A 23,609-nucleotide genomic window follows, 5' to 3' on the forward strand; every position below is an offset into this window, starting at 1 on the left:
TTCCGAGGCTTGCCTACCTTAAGTTCCACTACCCTCAATGTCTGAGAATTGAAGGAGTCCAACTGTCAACTTCGCCAGCAATGTAGCAGCTTTATTCTTCTCGGTTTAAGATCTATTAGGGTGGTTAACACTCCCATCGAACTTTTTTCCACTTGTATTTCTTCTACATCTGTGGGAATGATCTCATCGATATATCATGATCCTGGACAGCTTTGTACTTTTGTAGCCAATCCCAATTTTTAGTGATTTCCATAAAAAAATGAGAATTTCCATCAGTCCCAATTTTGAGCTTGACCCTAAATGGTAATGAGTACTGCTAGTTAACCTCTCTCTGTGCTTCCTTAACTGCAGAGAAGGACGCCCATTTGAGCTGAACAGCTGAAGTATATTATGGAAACAGGAGCACCGAGCAATTATCCACTCTTAGAGGCTCAGTGTGTGCCTTCTACAGGACACTATCCCAATCTTCAAAATGCAGGAGCACAGCCACTAGAGGTCTGGGGGTGGGTTGCCTTGACGGAACCCTGTGCGCCTTTTCCAATGCAAAGAAAGTGGAGATGACTTGAGGCACTTATTCTGTCTGCAGCCAATTTTCCAAATTTGCCACAATATTCATGCTTCACACTCCTCCTGCCACCACCCTAATTTTATTGTGACAATTCCTCGCTTCTGAATCTTCAGTTCCATACTCAAGTTGTCGGACCCTCTGAGTAAGTTCTGTGATTTGGTGTTGTGCTGTAGCGCAATCCGTCCTAAGTTCTTTGATAGTGTCTTCTGCATTACTGACACTACTGGCAAATTTATGTTAGTCTACCAGGAGGACACCAACCTCCATAGTTATTGCGTCTGTTTTTGATTCAGTGCCTCCCTAGAGCCAGATATTCCAATCAGCTTTCTGTCAAATTTACATTGAAACAGGTCAGGAATGGGATCAGACTAATCGTCTGCGCCGGTTCCTTCACCACTAGGTTCTTTCACTGGAACTGATCTACCTCCCCCCCTTGTGAAGCTAGGCAATTCTGCTTAGGCTTCCCCATGCCTCCAGGTTCCCTTTCTCCCAAGGAGGTGCTGGAAATCTCACTATCGAGCCTGTTTCTTGAATATGGTGGATTGTCTAAATTAGTGAATTTATTTATTTATGCTAATATAGTGTGAGTCAGGGCAGAAAGATCATCTTCCACAAACTCATAAGTCTTGGAGCCAATGCAGAACAACAAAGCTGTTATAATCAAGTGTTGAGCTCAGGTGTGTGAGTGATCAAACGCAAACCCAAAATTCTGCAAAACACCCAGACAGTATGGCCAAAATCACTCTGCAAAGTATGTGTATGACATCCATCAGAGCTAATTGGGGTGAACGGGAGGCCCAGATCGGTCTCCCTTCGTGGGATCAGATGCATCATTTAAACATCAATGGACTGCAGTCTTGTGCCTTTTAGCTCTGTAGGGCCTGAGGTCAAGGGCAATTAGGAGATGCTGTAGCCTGAGGCATGTGTAAGGCACCCCCGCTGCCCAGGCACCTTTAGCTCTCGTTGGTAGACTATGTAAGGCCAGCAGGGCAGAGCCTATAAATCACCTTCGCCAAAATGCTCTCCTCCAGGGCCAGTCAGACTCCTGCATCTCTCAGTCAGTACAGGTAACGCTGATCAGCAGATGTTTTTTTTTTTTAACAGCGACAAAGCTTCAGGCTCATCCCTCGGGCCTAATTCCAGTGTTGCTCCAATATTGGACACCTCACTGTTGCAGCCCATCTCAACCCTGGCTGGTTGTTCCAAATTGGGGATCTTTGTCACTGTAGTTAACATCCATCTATACCCCTAGAGGTGTTATGCATGAATGGAGGTTTAGGGGTCTTACTATGACCAGATTTAAAGAAAGAGCTTACGGACCAGGGCGGGAGCCCAGCAGAGTACATCCAACAGCATTCGTAGCTGGCCATGTCCCCATTCTGAATCAATATGTTGTAATCGACTAGGATAACATTCTCATTTTATCAAAAAACCTTAAGAAAACCATGTGCTTCCAGTTTTAGCTTGACTTCAGCAGTACCAACTTAATAGTAAACATTTGAAAAGTGAATTTGAAAAACAACAGATAAAATAGTGCCTAAAACCAGAAGGAATATCTATGGACGGGTGTAAGAATAATTCTTCTCTGCCCCGCACATACTAATGGGAAGGAAATCCGATCCTTCCCAGGGTTGGAACATTTTTACTGACAATTTATTGCAGTTATCCTAAAAGTCTAATTACGATCTAGACCCTGCATAATTAGAAGAGTTATATTATGTCATGTCGAATCAACAGTGTTGGAATAGTTTTTATTTTCTTCGAAAAAGCCTTATTAAATCCTAAACTCTAAAAGAAAGTATAATGGATGTGTCATGACTCAGCAATATCCAGACACTGAGTTGCACCCACACTACATTTAGTATTACATTCTTTCTGGTGGTCTTCATTTAAAAAGGACTTTCAGAGTTAAGTGACTTCTTGTCCAGTCTGTGCCCAAGAATAGGTGCAATATGCAAAACCATTTGGGCATTTACCACCTCTCCCTGTACCTTCTTGGACCACAGTATATTATTTCCACTGATTTTACTGTGATCTCCTACCACCATAAAGGTACCAAGTAATTATGTTAACAGCTGATGCATTCTCTAAGAAGGCTCGGTGTTCTCCATTTAAGAAAATACCAAGAAGAGTATGGCTCAGCAGTTCCTCTCAGAAATCTTTCAACTACATAGCTTATCTACTGTTATAGTCTCTGATTGAGGGTCCCCAGTTTCATGTCTCTTTCGCACAATGTTGTTTTCTACCTTGGGAAGAAAGCTCTGTTTTCCAGATTTCATCCATAGACCGGCTGAAGGAGTCAATCAACCTTTAGAACAATACATGTGATGTTGTAGTATTGCTACGCAAAATATTTTATTCAAATACCTGGCACTAGCTGAATTTGCTAACAATAACACATGGCACAGTCCTGCATCAAACCTACCTGCTTCTCCATGTTCTCATCGTTCAGTCCCTGGAGCTGCTGACTATATTAATCGTTTCACTGAACAACAATGCATTGCTATGAATAATTTCCATGGAGCAAAGTCAGCCACAGCTAAAGCTGCCAATCAAAAAAGCAATAGTTTTAAGACACTATTCTGGAGATGGAGTTTGATTGTCTTCCTGATTCTTTCCAAGCTGACCATTACTTTTCAAATTGCTGCCTTGTTTTTTGTTTTTTTCTTTACAATATTTAACCACAAAACTCTGCTCGTCTTTATAGGCTTCCTTCTATTTTGGAAGGTACATACTGTATTCCTGTATTACATACCTTTCAACCAAATCCTGTAATTCCACAGCCATAGAATTTCTAGCTCCTCGTATTATGATTCAGGGACAACTGGAATTCGAGATATAAGAAATCTGCAACTCTTGTGTATTTGAAGGAAACCCCCAATTTCTAATAGATTTGGAAGCATATCACATAAGGGAAAGATCATAGATGGAAACCCTCCTCGGATAGTCAACAAATTCTTCTGTGACTTTCTTACAAACCTGGTGTTCTGGAGGTGGGGTATATTGTCATAACATGCAGTTTCTGATGTCACGCTCTGAACAAGGATGTTGTAGAACATCATACTTCAAAGGCATACAACCAGTGAGTTGGGCTCCAGTATTTGTCCATGGATGGTGGGGAAGAGTATGTCAATTCAGCATAGGGCATGGAAACAGGAAGCAAATTCTATCGCTCGAGTAGGATTTTGTATGAAGGTTGCATTCACCCGGTGTTCTTTTCTGATCAGCCACAGGATTTGTAAATTACTAACAATAATTCTAAAGTCTCTGTTAAAACACAGAATGCTTTCTTCCCTGTAACAAGTCATTTTCCTTTAACTGACTTATCAGGAGTGGGGAATTGTCTTATTTCCAAACTGGTATGACTTCCTTTACATTCTCTACTAATACCATTATACCAACCCATTATCAAAGAAGGGTCAGACTGGGACAGAAAATCCCATGTCGCTTCCTGTTTCTTCTATCCTCCAACTTCCTATTACTCCCTATTCAAAGAGCCTGAACATGGTATTCGCTGCACCACAAACACTCCAGTCACTATGGCAGTGGGCTTCTTGCTCCCAAATTGATGAATTATAAAAGTTTTTATTGCCTGGAAGAGTTGGTGAGAGGTATCTGCTGCCATAATGTACACGTTTAAGACGTGAGGTTTGGCTTTTGTGATTGCCTTTTTATAAGAATTCTGTTAATTCCTGTACAGAAGAGCATCTTCATCAGTATAATTTCTACACCACTTATTTTCAACTTGGCGAGTTCAATGGTGTTCTGTGTTTAATGTTTCTATGCTATGAACCAAGCACATCTGACCTTTTATATTTTCAGACTAACTGATTTTATCAGGTGCTACCCTGTTTCGATCAGTTTGAAGTCACTGGTTAACTCTTTCAGACCTTCATCGATGTCGGTGTCTAGACAAGCATGTAACAATAAAGCACTTTAACATTGAAGTGCTTCTACTACATTAATTTCGAAAAAGCTCCCAAGGGAAATAGGTAATTTTAAGTTCAGGAATTTGTATAGCGCATTACTCACCCAGAGGGTCTCAAGGCGCTTGTGGGAGGGGGTGCATTATTTATCGAATAGCCAGGTTTTAAGTTTCTTTCTGAAGGAAATTGGTTCTGTGTGAGGCGGAGGTGAGTGGGGAGAGAATTCCAGGTCTTGGCCGCCCGGCAGGAGAAGGATCTTCCTCCCATGGTGGATCGGTGGATGCGCGGAACTATTTTTCTTATACTGTTTAAACAGTATAAGAAAAATATTATGAGACTGAGATCAAATCCAGGCCAATGATAAGACATCTATTAAATTGATAGCATGTCAGCTGGCATAAAAACAGGCATAATGTGGTGAAAACTCTTGCAACCAGACATACCGTATTTGAAGCCAAGTACCCCTTGAATTGTTATTTATGACAAGGTACAACTTTTTTTTTAAACAATTAGCTTACCTGCACACTGTCGTTCTTCAGTATTGATATCTTTCAAAGATTCAAATGCTTGAATCTTCCCCGTAGTCGAGGTGAAAGTGCCACATTAATTTTAACATGTAGTATAAAGGAAAGCATTGTACAACAAAGCTTAAACTACAGACATTGTCAACCACTTCACATCATTTTAATAAGAACCAAACTTCGGTCAATCATGAAGCAGCTGTTGAATCACTTTTCCTCTCCAGGGCCCTGATACCGTAGATTTATCAGCACAACTGTAAAGGTAATACTGCAGAGGTATTACATGTGATGAGCTATCCGAGAGATGAGGATTGCATGGGAATATATGAGATATCAATATTGAAGAACTACAGTGTACAGGTAACGTGTTTTCTCCAGCACTGACTCTCATAGAATCACATGCTTCAATTCAGAATACAAGCAGTTATCAACTTGACAGAGTGCTCTGTAATCAGGTAAAGGATACATACAAATATAAGAGCAGCTCATCTTTTTTAAAGAGATGGCAAAGGACTGATTGACCCTATGCAGTGTCATATTTCAATGTGGCATCTGTGTAAATATATGCCTGTTCTTCCATGTAGTGGCTCTGCAGATGTCTGACAAGGATACTCTAAGCAAACAGAGCAGTAGAGATAAACACTGCTCTTGTGGAGTGCTTTGACCTTTCCATCAAGAGGACATCCAGCCTTCTCATGACAGAAAACTATGCCCGCAGAAACCCATTATGCTATATATTGTGTCTCCACAGTGCATTCACTTTTCCTGGAGGCCCTTAGTCTATTAGATATTGATCAGATTTTCGAAACGTTTTAGTTCTGACTACATAAAATTTGAGACATTGCTTTGCGTCGAGCGTTTGAAGTACTCTTTTCACTGCATAAGTAGGATTTGGGAAAAAAGACTTGAAGACTACTGGCTCATTTAAATAAAAGTCTGATGGAACTTTAGGGATACAACAAGGGTTAGTACTCAATATCACCCTGTTATCCCTAAGTTGCATGTATGGGTCCTTTGTAGGGTTTGATTTCACAAATTTGTCTAGCAATCATCGGAGACAAAAATATTGGCATTTTCTAAGACAAGCACTTCAGATCCACTTTATGAAAAAGTTTGAAAGGGCCTTTCATTAACTGCAAGAGAACCATATTTAACTGACAAGCAAACAGGTGTTTTATTAACAAAGGAATAAGTTTGGAAAATATATTTAAGGAGCTCCTTTACCAGTGTACAAGACCAGAGGGACAATTGTTCTGATGAGCTTCTGAAGCACGAAATTGCCGCTCAGTGGACTTTGACCGAATTATGAGAAAGACCTGAACGTGTCTGATTTAACAAATATGGTAAGATTTGTTCAGATGAAGATGAGAAGTCCGATACATGGAGGAGGGCTGGTATTGAATGAACAATCTGACCTCTGTCCATTGTTAAAAGTTTTGACACTGGGCTAAATGGGATATGCGCCTGTGCCAATAGAAGTAGGACTGAGTAAATATATGTCCTCGGGCACGCTGAGGGAATAAGGATAATATAACAAGGTTCTCTTTTTGTTTTGTTCAGAAAGCAAGGAACTAGTGGAAGAGGGGAAAATGCATAGGCAAATATTCCTGGCCAGACTAGCTGAAAGGCATTACCCCAGGAGCGTACCTATAGTATCTTCTGGCATAGAAACGATATTAGCCATTCGGATCTGTCATAAACAAGACAAGGTTTGGAGTTCCCCATTTTTGAAAAATATTCAATAGGTGATGGTGATCTAGTTCCCACTTGTGCCACTCTTTTGATGTTCAGCGGAGAGTGTGTGACCATGGTAAGGCCATTCCAGAAACATGTTCCACCTTTAAAGTAATCTGGTATTGTAGAGCCCATTTCCATATCCTTTGGGCTTCTATGGGCAACGGTTGTATGTGATTTCATAGAAAAACGATTTCACGGAATACCATTACTGAGATACCATTTCACCTAAACTGTTTGATGGAAATTTGCAGAATGAATAGCATTCACCATTTCATAGAAACCATTTCATAGAATGACTGATTGAAATTGGCTTTTGCATGCTTACTTGTTGAAGGTGTAAATACAACCACTAAGAACGTCCTCCTAAAACCACCATCCAAAAGGGTAATAAAGATGGATCTATCCAGCCAGCTCCCATTGTCTCTACAAAACCCCAGGAAGCAGTAGGCTCAACCATCCCAGCCTCTAACCCTCCAACATCCCAGCTAGAGACACAGAGGGTACGGCGGAATATTAGTTTACCACCCGACGCCTGCCCCTATGTGCTAGTTTTAATAGGCATCCCGGAGCTTGCACCTGCCACTTCTGAACCCTTTTGTGCACTTAAAAATAAAGTTTGCCATTGGCTAGATAGAAATTTTCCTCCTCCTCCTCCTAATATTAACAATAAATTGCTTATGGTGGAGAGAGCGCCATGGGTAGGAGACAATAAGAAAAGTCTACAGGGAGATTGTGTTGTGATCACATTTGAAGACCCACGATTAGTAGAGTATATTTGCTCTGGGTCCCGATGTAACAACGATTCAACGATCAAGGTTAAACCCCTGTCATATTTCTATATGTCCCCAGAACATCATGATAATAGGCGGAGTTGGTTGAGGGCCCCCAATCATGATAGAGGTAGGATAAGACCCGAACAACTAGGAAGGCAGTACCCTTTTAATTGGGGTGGGGATGATAAAGGAGGTTGGAATGTAATACGAAGAGGGGCAGGGAGTCCCTTTATTGGTGGTAATCGATTTAATGAGGGATGGCTGGGCCCCCAGCTTAATTATCCTATCCCTTGTTACAATCGTTTCAATGGTCTGGAGGGAGTTAATTGACTCCCATACCAGTCTTCTGGACGATTTGGTAATAGAGTAGTGTCAGTCACCCCTGGAGAACAATCTAATTTAGTCATGGATGGTACAGCTAACACAGGATGCATTAGTGAAGGCACAGGAGAACTGGAACCTAGTACTTTAGTTGAAACCAGAGAACCTTCTGCACCCTCAACTTCCATTAATATTTTGTCATGGAACATAGCAGGATTAGAGAAAAATCTTGCCAACCCAGATTGGAATGACTTTATTAATACCTTCCATATATGTATGTTCGAAGAAACCTGGTGTCTCTCCCCGCAATATAAAAATGGTTATTCAACCTTTTCTATTCCTGCAGTTTTGGTGGGGAAAGGTCGCCCATCTGGTGGCCTGTTGATATGGGTAAAGGTGTCGTTGAATTGTACTTTTACCTCCCACAAAATTGATTCTAATGACATTCTGTACATCACTCTCAAGAATCAGTCTGGGGGTCTTACCTTTGAACTTTTTTGTATTTATGCTAGAGGCCTTCAGGGCGGGCTTTCCTCCCCAATAATAGAGCTGCTAGATGTGAGGTTATCACATCTTCCTCCCAGATCTAAAATACTGGTAGGGGGGGATTTTAACTGTACTTATGAACCCCTAGACGATGAAGAGGTTTTGGGTTTCAACTCAGAGGATTGTAGACAGACTATACCTCCCCTAGCCCTCACACCCATTAAGAAATGGACAGCCAGAGCAATCCAGCTGAACGCTCTGGTATTAGAACATAACTTACGGGCTCTTAATGGTCGGACTACGTCGGATCCCAATGGGGCAATTACCTATAATAGGCTAGGTTGCCCATCTCGAATTGACTATATTCTTTTAGATATACAATCATGGGCTGACCTAATTGATATGGAGGTTAGGCAGTCTTCCGAAAGTGATCACAATCCATTATGTATGAAAATCCATTGGGTAAAGGGGATTGATACTAGTGGAAAACCAGAGATGATTACTAAAGAAGTTTTCCCTACAAATGATAATCGGAAATTAAAATGGAATGTGATCAAGTGTGATGAGGAGAAACTCCAAAGCATCGAAGAGTTAGTCTTAGAAGAAACCAGTAGCCTTACTGCTTTGGTTCCAGCAACACCTAACCATGCTGGACGTAGCCTGCTAGTCTCCTATAAAAACATTATAACTAAACTAGGAGCCTTTTTCTGCAAGAAGCCCCGGGTGAAATCACGGTTCAACCGTGAATCCTCTAAGAGTAACCCTTGGTATACGGCAAATTGTAGGAAAAAAAGGAAAGCAATTACTCTAGCGATAAAAAGCAAAGACCCTGTGGCTGTCCGAGTGGCCAGAAAGGAGTACTCCAATAGCATAACATCAGCAAAGAAAGATTGGGAGGAGGAGCATTGGCAGCAGCTTGAGGCCGCAGCCCGTGGGAAAAACTCCATTATCTTCTGGAAATTGATTAATGCTTTTGACAGAAGGGGGGCAGCTCCAATTTTAAATCATATAACCGAACAGCAATGGTATTCCCATTTTTTAAATTTATATTGTGAGGACAGTTTGAAAAGCTCGACAATATCTCCAGCTATTGAACCTCAAAGTAAGTTTTGGGTGAAGCCAGGTTCTAAGGTAGATCTATTCTCCCAGCGAGAAGTTCAGGAGCTATTTCAAAAATATTACCAGGGAAGGCAGCCGGGCCAGATGGTCTCCCGGGGGATTTGCTACGGCATGATCCCAAACTATGGGCAGAGTTCATAGCATGTTTGATGAATTTGATCCAGTATGGTCACCCTGCCCCAGAATCCTGGAAGGGCGCAGAGGTTATTACCATACACAAGAAGGGTGAAAGAGATGACCCTGCCAACTACAGACCAATAAGTGTAATAGATACCATCCAAAAGGTAGTTGGCAGGGTCATCATAAATCGTACCGAAGCCTGGTTTGTGGACAAGGACATTTTGTCCCACTTCCAGGCTGGGTTCAGGCGCAATGGACCAGGTCTTTCGATTCTGTGCAGTCTGTTGGAAGTCAGTACTGATTGCCAAGGGTAGTCTATACTTGGTTTTCATAGACTTGAAAACAGCATTCGATGTCATCCCACGCGCCAAACTCTGGTCAGTCCTATTTGATATCGGTTTCCCCAGCTATCTGCTGCAGTTTATTATTAAACTTCACGAGGGGAACTTTGCAAGGATTCGCTGGGGAAATTAGGGTCAACTGACAGAGAGGGTACCGGTCAATAGAGGAGTGAGGCAGGGATGCGTGATGGCTCCAACCCTGTTCTCCCTCTTTATAAATGGGGTGGTGGACCATTTGAGGGAGGACCCAGCTGATGCCCCCGTCCTTGCAGGCGAGAAAACACCTACACTTCTCTTCGCAGACGATACCCTCCTGATGTCCAAATCCCCCATGGGTTTGTAAAAACTGCTCGATCGTTTTTGTATTTTTTGTAAAGATCGAGGGTTGTCGGTAAATACTACCAAAACAAAGCTGATGGTATTGTCGGCCAATAAAAAACATAGGACGGTTAACCTCTCGTTGAGTGGCACACCCCTCGAGGTGGTGGACGAATTCGATTATCTCCGAGTGAGACTTAGCAATAATATGAGTTGGAATTCCCATATCTCTAAAATGGTTTTAAACCTTAAAAGGGTCTCTGGAGTGATATTAAAGAATCAGCAGCTCTCTATTAGCAGACCCATAGCTCCTACCTTAGTAGTCTATGAGGGGAAAGCGTTAGCAGCGGCAGTATATGGCTCCGAACTTTGGAGTGCGGAGAACACCAAAGCATTGGCAGTGGCTGAAAACAAGTTTATTAGAGATATAGTCTTGCTGCCTCTATCGACCCCACTGAAACCATTATTTTTAGATTTGGGCAAAAGAACGATCTCGGACTTAGTCCAAATTCGCCCCTTGTTATATTGGGTACGGCTTAGAAGGACCCCCAAACTTTCGAATTATGCTTTAGTGTTGGATGAGCTAATTAGTTTGAATGTAGCTAATAAAATAAAATGGCTCAACAATTTAAAGAAGTTGGTGGTATGTATAGGTCTAGGGGATTGTTGGACCTCCCAAACCCCCCAGTCAAAACAAACTGTTAAAAAACTTTATTGGGATTGGGTTGTGGCAAAGGAATTAAAGAACCCAAATTGGGGCCCCTTGACAAATAATTTCCTTGACCACAAGCCCCTCAGGAAGCTAGAGTCATTTTTGGACTTCATTCAGACCCCCCGAGATAGAACTTTGTTTCTGAAATTAAGATATGGTATCCTGCCCCTTAATTCGTTTAAGGAAGGGTGGAAGGATGGAGGGAATCTGACCAAAAATGTCCAGGCTGTTCTTGCCCGAAAGAATCTCTTGGCCATTTTTTGTTTGCATGTGTTGCATATAAACAGACGAGAGCAAAATGGCTGAAACCTGTTTGTAGGGAGCTTGGAGTTAGGGACCACAGATCAGCAATGCGTATCATTTTAACCAACGCTTCTTCCATGTATATTGTTTGTGGGGTAGCCAAATATTTGGCGAGTGCTTGGTTTATCAGGTCAAAATTGCTATCCGATGTTTGATTAGTTCCTCTAAGAAAAGAATCTTTTACCATGTCCTTTTTAACGTTTTATGGATCTGTAATACTTTTAACATTGTCTTATGTATTTTGTATGCTTGAATGCTTGTACTTTTATGAAATATTTTTCGAATAAAGTATTACAACAACGGTAAATACAATGGTTGCACCTATTCCTGAACCCTAAAAGCTCTTTCTACCCCTACACTGCACCAATCCCTGAATCGTAATACCCCTCACTACCTTTAAACTTCATCTACTGCTGAACCCTAAAACCCACTTTTTATGCTGAATCTATACCCATCTCTGACTGCTTAAAACCCCTTAGCACACCAAAGCTCCACCCATATCCGAAACCTAAAAAAATCCTCACCGCCACTAAACACTATCCATCCATGACACCTAAAACCTCCCACCACCCCAAAACTATACCAAACCCCGAACCCTAAAATACACTTTCTACATGTAAACTCAACCAATCTCTAAATCCTTAAAACCTCTCACCACCCTAAACTCCACCCAATACTGAACCCTATAAACTTTCCCACCCCTAACCTCTACCCATCACTGAATCTTAAAAAACCCACTAGCCCATAACTCTGCCCATCCATGACCGATAAAACTCCTCAACACCCTGACACTCCATCCATCCGAGCCCAAAATATTTCTCACTCCCCTAAATTCCACTCATCAATGAAACCTAATAACACCTCCTAACCCCGATACTCCACCCATTCTGAATACCTAAAAACACTCTCTCCACTGCAAACGCCACCCATCCCTCAACGCTAAAAACGGAAGTCTATATTTAAACTCCACCCATCCCTAAATCCATAAAAACCCTCAGCACCCTAAACTCCACCCAATGTTACCCTAAAAAGTATTCACTATCCCTAACCTCTACTCATCAGTGAACCTTAAAAACCCATACCAGCCCTAAAGCCCACCTATCCATGAACCTTATAACCCCTCAACACCCCTACACTCCATCTATCGCCCAGCACTAAAGACACCTCACACACCTAAACTCTATTCATCCTTGAACTCTAAATATCCTTCACCACCCCTGAACTCCATCCTTCCCTGATAACTAAAAAACCCTCACCACCCCTAAACTCTACCCATCCCTGAACCCTAAAAAACTCTGTGCCTGAACTCCACCCATTTATGACATCTAAAAACGCATAATTACCTCTAAATCTTAGCCATCCCTGAATGCAGAAACCCCTCAGTAGTCCTAAACTCCACTAAGTAACACGTAATTTGGGATTTTTCCTTAAGTTTATCTTTTCTCTAAAATGTTTCCTTCAATTTTTGATTTATCTGAATTTCCTTAAAACTGTTCTTCCTTAAAATTGCTTTTACATGATTTGGTTTCCTCCAGTATGGTTTCTCAGTTTATGTTTTTCCAATACTTCACATATATCAATGGGCAACAGGCGCAACTTCAACTCTCCTTGTTTGTTCAGACAGTACATCGTAGTTATGTTGTCCACATGGACTAGCACAGATGTGCATTTTATTCTTGGAATAAAGGACTGAAATCCAAGGACACTGCCCTTAAATCAAAGAGATTGATATGCATCTTTGACTCTTCAGACAACCATTTCCTATCACTTCAAGGTCCCCTACCCCTCTAGGGATGCATCTGCGGTCATCCCGAATTAAGGTGCTGAGTTTAGAATTGTTAAACCTAACGATATATTGTTTTCCTGCATCTACCAAATCATTGTAGACTTCACTGTGGGAGAAATCCTGACATCTTCAAAAAATCCTTGGCTTTGAGTTCATTGTCTAGCTTATTCTGAAAATGCATCACAGGTAGACTACAGTGAGGAATTAAGGGAGTTCAGAAAAACATCATCCCCAGGAATGATTTTAAATTTTTAACTGAAAGACACTTTCTTTTCAAGAGGGAAACTGCTAAATAGGTTAGTCATAGCATGCAGTATTTAATACAAGAAACCTTTACTGCTGATTCTATCCAAAATTGCCCCTAAAAAGTTAACTTTTTGCTGGGTTGAAGGTAATATTATTCCTTTTCATTATCAGGCCTAGGTATTCTAACACCCAGTGAAGACAGCCCTTTACAGATTGTTTTGCAGTCTGATATATGGGAGTCTCTATGAGCTAGTCGTCCAGGTATGGGATGATCTGATGCGGATTCCTTCTCAGATACTCCGTGACTGGGGCCATGCACTTGGAAACTACTTGAGAAGCAAACTTGAGACCAAGGGGTTGAACTTTAAATTAGTATTGGGGCAACCAGCCACCTCAAACCCTAAATATTTTCGATGTTTTGGAAGAATGGGGATTTGAAAGTAGGCATCCTGGAGATCTATTGATGTCATGAAGTCTCCTTGGTCTAGTAATTGGAGGATTTCCTTCAGAGCAACCATTAGAAATTGTTTCTTTTCTGGAACTTATTTAGTTGTCGGAAATTGAGTATTTGCCTCCATTTTCTTAACTTTCTTGATAAGGGAAAAACTGGAATAGAAACCCGAGTTCCGATGATGTGCGTAAGGACCCTTCTGTACTAAAGAAATTCCAATTTTAAAAGGTGAAGGTGTTAAGACCTCCTGCCAAGTGCATTTCAAGGAGGTTTCTGAACAAATTCTAAGGTGTGGCCATGTCGAATTAGGTCCAGCAAATATCAATTTATAGTAATAGATTTCCTGTTGCCAAGCTGTTGCTGAGGCAGGGCTGCCTGGTGCCTGAAAGATGTAACCATGTGTATGGATGAGCCCTCTCCCTTGTTGGAGCAGCGGATCTTTTAAGTGCTAACTGCCTTGAGACTGTAAGAGAATTGGCCTTTTCCTCTAGCATAACAAATTGATAGGTAGTGGTGCTGATGCGAAACCCCTAAAGACCATGCAGTCTCAGTATCCGATAGTGTTGTAAACAAGTTTTTCTAAATAAGGCCTCTCCATCATAGGGCTTGTCCAATATTTTTGTCTGAACTTCCAGTCGAAAGGATGTTGCCCTGAGCAATCTTTGCCTTCCCAAAACGACTGCGCCAGCAAGTTGTCTAAAGCTGGTAGACACAATATCCATGGCTACATCTATGATTTCGGCAGAAGTTCTTTCGCCCCCCCCCCCCCCCACCCCCACTAAAAATTGTTCAAGCTTCATTTCTGATCTTTTGATAAAAGCTCTAGATAAGCTCCTTGCCAGGTGGAGTGGAACGTGGTGTGAAAGGGTTCTTGAACACTTCTGAGCAACCTGCAGGACCAGGGTGCCTGAAAAGGAAGGCTTTTTTAATAAGAGTTCTTGTTTTTCATAGGTTTTTCTAGCTCCGAGACAGGACTCGGAGTGTTTCCTTTACTTGCTCTTGTAGATTCGTCTGGAGTGCTCCTGACAAATTACTATTCCTCAGGGAGTTTTCCCTCATATTTGTCTCCAAAGTATGAGTTGTCCTTTAGCCTTCATCTTCTGTAACCATACCAAAAGCCTGCCACTCTATCTTTTAGAGACTTTGTAGAAAAAGTGAGATGCCAATAGCAATCTTTGTGTTTATGAATAGGGTGGTGGCAGTAGAGGCACTGCTTATGAGGGTCCTCTGAGTAGAGCTTAAGTTTCCTACAGGAATTACGAAGCTTAAAAAAACTTTTTGGAGGGCACGGATAATCCTTTCTGTCAGGATTAACACCAAAAAGAGGTTACCATGTAAGTGTATGCAGGTGAGATCCAAATAAAGGTAAAGAATTGCAGAAAACCAGCTTTGAAAACGATAAACTGAGCAGAGCTCAGGGGAAACTCTCTCCACACGATGTGAGGTAAGACGTCTGAGGTATGGTGGCCCTTGATGGGAAGAGCGCTTCAAGAGCGGCTCCCTGATTGGCTAAAGTTTGTTCTTATTAAAAGGATGTGAACTGGTTAATAATCTCACTTGTTTAACCCCTCCCCTGCTGGTGACGGAACCACTCCATCATCAGCCGCGGTCGCGCAGTGCTGATTACGGAGCGGTTCCGCCATGGCCCGCTCGGCACGCCTGCGCGGCGCGGATTCCGTGCCTGCGCTGAGCGTTCCATTGAGCGGGCGGGCCGTGACGGAACCGCTCCGTCATGAGCACAGCGCAACCGCGGCTGGTGACGGAGCGGTTCAGTCACCAGCATGGGCGCCCCCCCGACCCCTTAGTACTGTGGCGGAATAGCCGCCGCAGTGAAGCGGTTAAGCTTTGTTGTGCAGTGCTTTCATTTATACCACTTGTTATGATGACTTTCAATAATTACAGTGGGATTCGCACTTCGATGATGGAGAAGTTTAAAGCATATGAACCTATGAAAGTCAATACTGGAGAATTAAAGAAATACAAATGAAGTGTTTGCATCTATGCCATGGATGCTATCCATCTTCTGAAGCTATGTACAAAGTGCCAAATACCTAGATAAGAGAAAACTTACCTTGGCCAGAGTTGTAAATGGCTTTCACCGATTTTTTCACTTTTTGTAAAGCAGTTCTATCCTGATCCAGTGCCTGCAAAGACAAGATAATATTTCTTAACTTTCCATATTAGACATGATAAAAAGAGGACAATACTCAAAAGAAAATGTTCAATTAAAGCACTCCCTCTCTGAAATGGAGGGGCTGGGTGTAAGTGTTCTAGTACATCCAGACTATGCTGAGATTACAAAAAGGTATGTGCATAATAGTAAAACATTTTCACAAAAGCTTTTTTGGTTTAACACATTGCAATAACCAAGCAGGTACATTAAAAACGGATGTTATGTTTAGAAAATAAGGTAATGTATTTTAAATATACTTATTGCAGTCATGTTTATGACACACTGCCTTCTACAAAAGTGCTACACGTTAGTACATCTCAGGCTTTAATATAGAAGTATAACAGATACAAAAAGATACTGAAGAGAGTTTAAACCAAAATGGTTATCGAAGAGAAAACAGCATTGGTAGAGTTAGTCGATTTAACTTTTTCATTTTATCTACATCATAAAAAGTGTTATGAATGTATTGATTAACATACATTATAACATGTAGACTAGATTTGCTCTGATTTGCCCTAATACGATACTTCAAATAAGTGTGTCCATCTGGGAGAGAGAGGGGGGACAGATGGGAGTACATTTAAAGTACATTAGATGAACAATAGTTACTTACCTGTAAACTGTGGTTCTCCAGTATTGGTGTCTTTCATAGATTCACATGCTTGAATATTCCCCGTCGTCGAAGTGGGAGTCCCACAGGACATAAAATAGCAGTAATATATGCATGTATACACGAGAAATATCATAAATAAAAATATACATACATATAATGCAATAGAAATGTAAACTTAAAAAAGTACCATAGAACAGAATAGGCCCATTGAAAAGCCCAAAGGAGAATTCAGAGTCATTATGTGTTGGTCCACATTCCAGCCAATCAGGCTGTAGCCTCCTCTAGAACCTTCTCCTCAGAAGCCCAAGTCCTCAGATTTTCGTAGCACAAAGTAAGTATAAGTGCCTGAGGAGAAAAGAGCCTCTGAGGGGTGGATGGGAGGGTCCCATGTGAATCTATGAAAGACACCAATACTGGAGAACCACAGTTTACAGGTAAGTAACTATTGTTCTTCTCCAGTTTTAGGGGTGTCTTTCATAGATTCACATGCTTGAATAAGAGTAGAAAGCAGTAAATCATCACATAAGTCATAAAGGAGGTACACAATAAAAGACTTGGTAAAACATATCACTTAATAAGTACTAAATACCAAAAATCATGAGAAAAAACCTTTATGACTGGAGGCGGGTAGCAACAGAGTCTCACCTTCATTGGAAAAGATTCCGCAGCACCGCTTGACCTACTGCCGCATCCGCGGCATCTGTTGATTGCAGGCAGTAGTGCTTCGTAAAAGTATGGCTGCTAGACCAAGTAGCAGCTCTGCAGATCTGTCTCAGAGGTACCCCCGCAAAGAGGGCAGCAGAAGTCGACACAGCTCTCGTGGAATGAGCTCGAGCTGGAGCAGGAAGGGGCTTGCCAGCTCGTTGATGACAGTAGGATATGGCAGACGATATCCATCTGGTGATAGTCTGTTTGGAAACAGATTGTCCTTTGCACACTGGGCCATATGCCACAAATAATTGATTTGTCTTTCTAAATGTTGCTGTGCGTTGAATGTAAAACTTGAGGCAGCGCTTCACATCCAGAGTGTGCAAAGAGCGTTCCGCTGCAGATTGGGGTGCAGGAAAGAAAGTTTTAAGAATAATTGGTTCATTGAGATGGAAATCACTGGGAACCTTTGGAATGAAACTGGGATTTGTTCTCAACGTAACAGCCTCGTTGGAGAACTGTAGAAACGGTGGCTGTATAGTAAATGCCTGGATGTCGCTGACACGCCTGGATGAAGTCAGAGCAAGCAAAAGAGCCACTTTCCAAGTGAGGAATTTTAGATTTGCAGAATGGATGGGATCGAATGTAGGCAAAAGCAGTTGAGACAAAACCAAGTTCAGACGCCAAGTAGGTGGAGGCCGACAGATTGGTGGGAACATCCGAAAGAGGCCCTTGAAGAATTGCCTAATTATTCTGGAGGAGTACAAAGATGTTACGCCATCATGGCGGAAACGGGAAATTGCAGCCAGAAACACCTTTAGAGTGGAGTGTGATAGTCCTGATCTTGCTAATGACAGGAAGAACGGCAAGATCTGCTCAGGCTGAGCACACATGGGATCCAAGGTCTTAGTGGAGCACCAAGCACAGAAACGCTTCCACTTTAGCTGGTAAGTTTTGATGGTAGATGGAGCGCGAGCATTTGCTAATACCACCCTACAATCCTCGTCGATATTTATGCGTGCAAATTCATTGTACTCAGGTTCCATGCATGAATTTGGAGATATGCTGGAACCGGATGGCAGATTCGACCTTGCTGCATCGTGAAAAGATGAGGCAGTGGATGCAATGGTATCGGATTTGTCAGAGAGAACAGAAGAAGATCCGAAAACCAAGGACGTCTCGGCCACTTGGGTGCGATCAGGATTATTTGGCACGGTTGGAACCTCATTCTGTGCAACAGGCGAGGAATGAGCGGAAGTGGGGGAAATGCATAGATTAAGTCGTTCGACCAATCTATTGAAAAGGCATTCCCGCTCGACTCTCTGTGTGGATGCCGGCTCGCAAATCGTTGACATTTCCTGTTGAGAGCAGTTGCAAAGAGATCCAACTGAGGTTGGCCCCATTGTCGGAAGATGAAATCCAAGGTTGGTTGATTGATCTCCCATTCGTGGTTGTCTGAGAGGGCTCTGCTGAGCGAGTCCGCCAGAACATTGGCCACACCTGGCACATGGACAGCTGTGAGATGTATTTGCCGCTCGATAGCCCAATTCCATATTTCCTGTGCCAGTTGTGACAGCACGAGAGACCTTGTGCCGCCCTGTTTGTTGAGGTAGTGCATGCTGGTGGTGTTGTCTGTCCTCACCAGCAATGTTTGTCCCCGCACTAACCTCTGAAAGGACTTCAAGGCCAAGAAAATCGCCAGGAGTTCCAAGCGGTTTATATGCCAAGTGCGCTGAGACGCCGTCCATTTCCCCTTCACGGACATCCCGTCGAGATGTGCCCCCCAACCTTCTAGGGATGCGTCTGTTGTCAGCGTAAGTGTTGGTGGTTCGTCTCTGAATGAATGACCTGTCGCTATGTTTGGAGGATGAGCCCACCACTCCAAAGCCTTTTGAATGCGGGGCGTTAGTTGGATCTTGTCTTCGAACGACCCCGATACCTGCTTCCACTGCTTGTCTACTTCCTCCTGTAGGACCCTCATGTGCAATCTGCAGTTGGGAATTAGCTGAATGCACAAAGAAGCCATGCCGAGGAATGATTTGTACATCCGGACAGAAACGTACTGTCTTGACTGTAGGAACTGTACTTTCTTTATCATTCGATCTTGTCTCTCCTGAGAAACGAACACTTGCCCCAGCCGAGAATCTAGCGAGGCTCCTAGAAAATCTCGCTGTTGAGATGGTTGAAAGTGTGACTTTTGATAGTTGATGGACAAGCCCAACGTTTCGAAGAGGGAGGTGCAGACTTGAATGTGCTGTTCCGTTAACTGAAAAGTCTTGGCTTTTATTAGACAATCGTCCAGGTACGGATAGAACTGGATGCCCTGGAGACGCAGGTAGGCAGCAACCGGGGCTAGAATTGTGGTAAATACCCTCGGTGCTGAATGAAGGCCGAATGGTAGGCTTTGAATTGGTAATGAAACTGGCCGACTGTAAAGCGGAGATATTTCCTGTGTCTGGGGTGAATAGGTACATGGAAATATGCATCTTGAAGGTCTATCGTTGAAAAGAACTCTCCTGGAATGAGGAAATTCAAGATGTGAAGCAGGGTTAGCATCTGAAAAGTCTTTGATGCGATGAACTTGTTTAGAGCCCTCAAATCTAAGATGGGACGCCACTCTCCCGACTTTTTCTTTACTAGAAAGAAACGGGAATAAAACCCCCTGCCACGTTGACTTTGCGGTACCACTTCTATGGCTCCTTTCTTGATCATTAGCTTCACCTGAGCCAAAAGTTCCTTGAGATGGGGAGAGGGTGGACCCGAAGGTGGACGAGTGGGGGGAAATTTCGTGAATTCCAGGGTATGCCCTTTTGAAATAACGTCCAAGACCCATTGGTCGGTGGGAATGTTGGACCAATTGTAGAAGAACTTTGAGATCCGACCTCCAAGATCCACAGTCGCCAGAGGATAAAGTTTGGTTTTGTCACTGTTTTTTGTTGTTGTTCGCACCACCTCTGTAATTGGACTTACGCTGCTATGGTCTGGAGGTGGATTGACGATTCTGGGACTGATAGGAGCCCCTCCGTCTATTATCATTGTAGTTGTATGATCGATTTTGGCCTGTTCCACGAAAAGTAGAGGCTCCTCCTCCTCTACCGCGTGCCCCACAAAATGGCCGTTTCCGATATTGTAATGTTGCCAAGGACTTCGCTGTGTCAGTGTCCTTCTTTATCAGCTCCAATGCATCGTCGACATGCTTGCCGAATAAAGATTCACGTCGTAGGGTAAATCTAAAACCCTGGCTTGAACCTCTGGGCGGAAGGTGGTTGATTTTAGCCAGCCTTGACGCCGCAAGACTGCAGCACCCGCTAGTTGCCGAAAACCAGTGGATGATATGTCGACGGCACAGTCGATTATTTCGGCTGAAATTTTTTCTCCTTCTTGAATTATGGCCTGCGCTTCATTCCGGATGGTATCGGGCATCTGAGGGATCAGACCAGCGATCTCAGACCACATTTGGCGGTCGTAGCGACCTAGAATAGCCAAGGCGTTGGATGCTCTCACAGTTGTCGCTGCCATTGCTGTACATTTTTTACCAATGGAGTCCAACTTACGGCCATCCTGTCCAGGCGGAGATGTCAGAGGTGTGGAAGGATTTCGAGATCTTTTTTGTGCCGCCTGAGTGATCACAGAATCCGCTTTAGGTTGAGATACCAAACAGGCCGGAGAAGTAGGTGGCGCTTTATATTTTTTGCCCAATCTGGGCAAAACAGCTGGTATGGAATTAGGACGTTCTATTAACCTCAGACCTTCCTGCCATATGTGGTCGATTATAGGAATGTTATGCGATTGCTTTTGAGGTAAGTCCTTAAAATCGTATAAAAAACAATCACTTTGTTGCGCCTCAATTGTTAGATGGAACCTCTTCGCAGCACGAACCATAAGGTAATGAAAACTCGCGATATCTACTGGCGGTGAGGCTCTTGGTGATGCAGGTGGAGTAGTAGGTGTCTGTGCCCTATAATTGTCCCAATCCTGCATCTTATTATCGGTGTCGTTATCCCCAGTGTTATGAGGTTTTTGGTCCTCATTATCGGTATCAGGACGAGTACCAGTTGGAGACGCAGGTGCAACAGGCGCCGGAGCTTGAGGTCGAGGCGCTGGAGACTGAGGTCGAGGCGCTGGAGACTGAGACCGGGGCACTTGAGGTGCTGGAGAAGTAGGCAAAGATGGTGGAAACCTACGATTGTAGTCATCCAGCATGTGTTGCAGGTTTTGCACCAAAGACAAAGGAATTTGTGTAACCTGTTCATAATTAGTTGGTTCTGCCTCATCAATTGGAAAAAGATCATTCCCATCTTCGACGTCATTATTTTCGTCCTCATCCTCGTCCCCATAATCCTGACACTTAATGTGTAATTCAGAAGGACTGGACGCCGGCCCATAAGTTTGACCCATTTCAGAGTCATTTCCAGATTCCTCTTCTCCAGACTGAAATAATTTCTCCGGAAGCTGAGATCCACTCCTTACTGGACTTAACTGAATGAGTGGTATAGTCTTGAGAGACGAGGCAGTAACCACTTTGAAGGTGGTAGCAGTGGTTAGGGGTTGGTGCGACATCAACGAGCCCGTTGACGAGATCTCCACAGTCTTTGCACCACCCTGGGACCCTTGCGCCGTTGCCGAAGAAACAGGCGTATGAATTGGCAGCTTATTCTTGGTCGACGATTATTTTTTGGTTGTCGACGAGGTCGTCGACGAGGTTGCAGCCTTTGCCGTCGACAAAGATGCTTTCGTCGACGAGGATGTAGCCGTCGACGAAGGTGGAACCGTCGACGGAGCAGTCTTCGACGGAGTGGCTTCCGTCGACGGAGTGGTTACCGTCGACGAGGCAGTCGTCGACGAGGCAATAGTCGACGATGAAGATCCCGTCGTCGGAGTAGTCGTCGACGATGATGGCTTGTTTTTCGTCGACGGAGGACCCGTCGACGAGAGGCTCTTCGACGATGATTTCTTCGTCGACGGTTTGGATTGAATCGTCATCGACGGTTTGGATTGAATCGTCGTCGACGAGATTTTAATGATAGATGAGATGGGTCTCACTGTCACGTTTCAGGTCATTAATGAGGAAACTGCATCTCCAAGAGTGCCTGTGGCTTAGTCTGTTGTTTGTGTTTGGCACATTTTGTTTCTATATCTTTTCTTTTCTCCCTTCTTCCGGTGCTTGTCACCTGTGAAGCCTGTCTATCTGAGACTCGAGAACTGTGAAGCCTGTCTATCTGAGACTCGAGAACTGTGAAGCCTTTCGGGGCCCCTTGTCATTTCTTAGTTGGATTATTTGTTGCCTCGGAGGAGCAGAGACCAAGAGAAGCCGTGCTGTAGCCTGCTCCGCTGCACGGCGTGATTTTGCCCTTTGAACTGGAGCCGCGCTGGAGATTCAGGAGGAGCCGCGCTGGAGATTCAGGAGGAGCCGCGTTAGGAAACCCGAGTCGGCGTTTGTTGAACAATCGGGTATGTGAGCACAGTGAAGCGTTCTGACATTGGACTGAGTTATTAAACGCTAATGGTTCAGTGCTTCGTTAGCGTATCGTGGTAGAAGCGGCTGCTTCTACTCTTATTTCCTGTTCGGAGCCCTTTGACTGGGTTTCCTTGAGCACTGTTTATATTCATACCAACGTGTGACTGTTTATCGAGTCGGAATAGTTATTCCTGTGGATTGGGACACACAATAACTTTCTGTGCAAGTCTATGCCACGGAGATCAGACACAGGCTAATAGATTTACGAGACTTCAGCTGAGAAGAGCACATTAGTTTCTTAAATGTGCATCAGAAACTAAGGATTCTGCTTTCTCTCTGGAGCTTTACACCCTTTGGATTTGTTTTCATTTTTCTTCTTTTTTTTCTACCACTTCATATCTTGGATGTTTGTGGCAGTATAGACTAGTGAGTATCACTGTGTATCTTTTACTCTGAGTCTATTCGTTTCCAATAGGGAGGGGGTGTGTATTTATATGTGTCTTCTTGTGTACCCCTGCAGACGACTACTGTAGCAAACGAAGGAAGAAAGAACATCTAACCTGTCCTCGCCAGCTGTAGATGGTTTCTGGCTGCCCGCCTGTTTTATTTATTTTCTCAATTTTTTCCCCTTGTCTGGGAGGGGTTGTCCTAGAGGAGAGTTATACCCATGGCTCGTCTGGGGAACCGTTCCTAGGGAGGAAGGAAACAGGCTACGACATCGCTCCTGCTGCATCTGATTATCTAGGTTAGTCATCCTGCCTCAGTTGTGACACTCACCTCTTGATTGCTCGTCGACGAGATGGTCGTCATCGTTGCAGAGCTGGTTGACAGGGAACAAGTGGTCGTCGATGTAGAAACAGCCATGACTGACTTCGTCGACGCTGAAGACGTCGACGAGCCCGTCGACGAGCCAATGCCCGTTTTTGAAGAGGAGGGCATAGCTTTGGGTCTAGACGCCAGAGAGCCAGGTCCCGTAGGCGCGCCCTGAA

At 43.4% G+C, this 23,609-nt stretch overlaps 1 protein-coding gene across 3 annotated transcripts in view; it reads right to left on the reverse strand.

The window, feature by feature from the left end:
* The window catches only part of ASAP1 (ArfGAP with SH3 domain, ankyrin repeat and PH domain 1), a 1,926,573-nt gene that overhangs the window by 1,373,045 nt on the left and 529,919 nt on the right, over positions 1 to 23,609 (reverse strand). For all 3 annotated transcript variants that reach the window (XM_086966222.1, XM_086966220.1, XM_086966221.1), the window contains one exon: positions 15,800 to 15,872. In XM_086966222.1, coding sequence (XP_086822348.1) covers positions 15,800 to 15,872 — 73 coding nt within the window. The remainder of the gene's footprint in view (positions 1 to 15,799; positions 15,873 to 23,609) is intronic.

The sequence above is a fragment of the Lissotriton vulgaris genome, chromosome 4_1 (assembly GCF_964263255.1).
Source record: "Lissotriton vulgaris chromosome 4_1, aLisVul1.2, whole genome shotgun sequence".
NCBI classification, from domain to species: Eukaryota; Metazoa; Chordata; class Amphibia; order Caudata; family Salamandridae; genus Lissotriton; species Lissotriton vulgaris.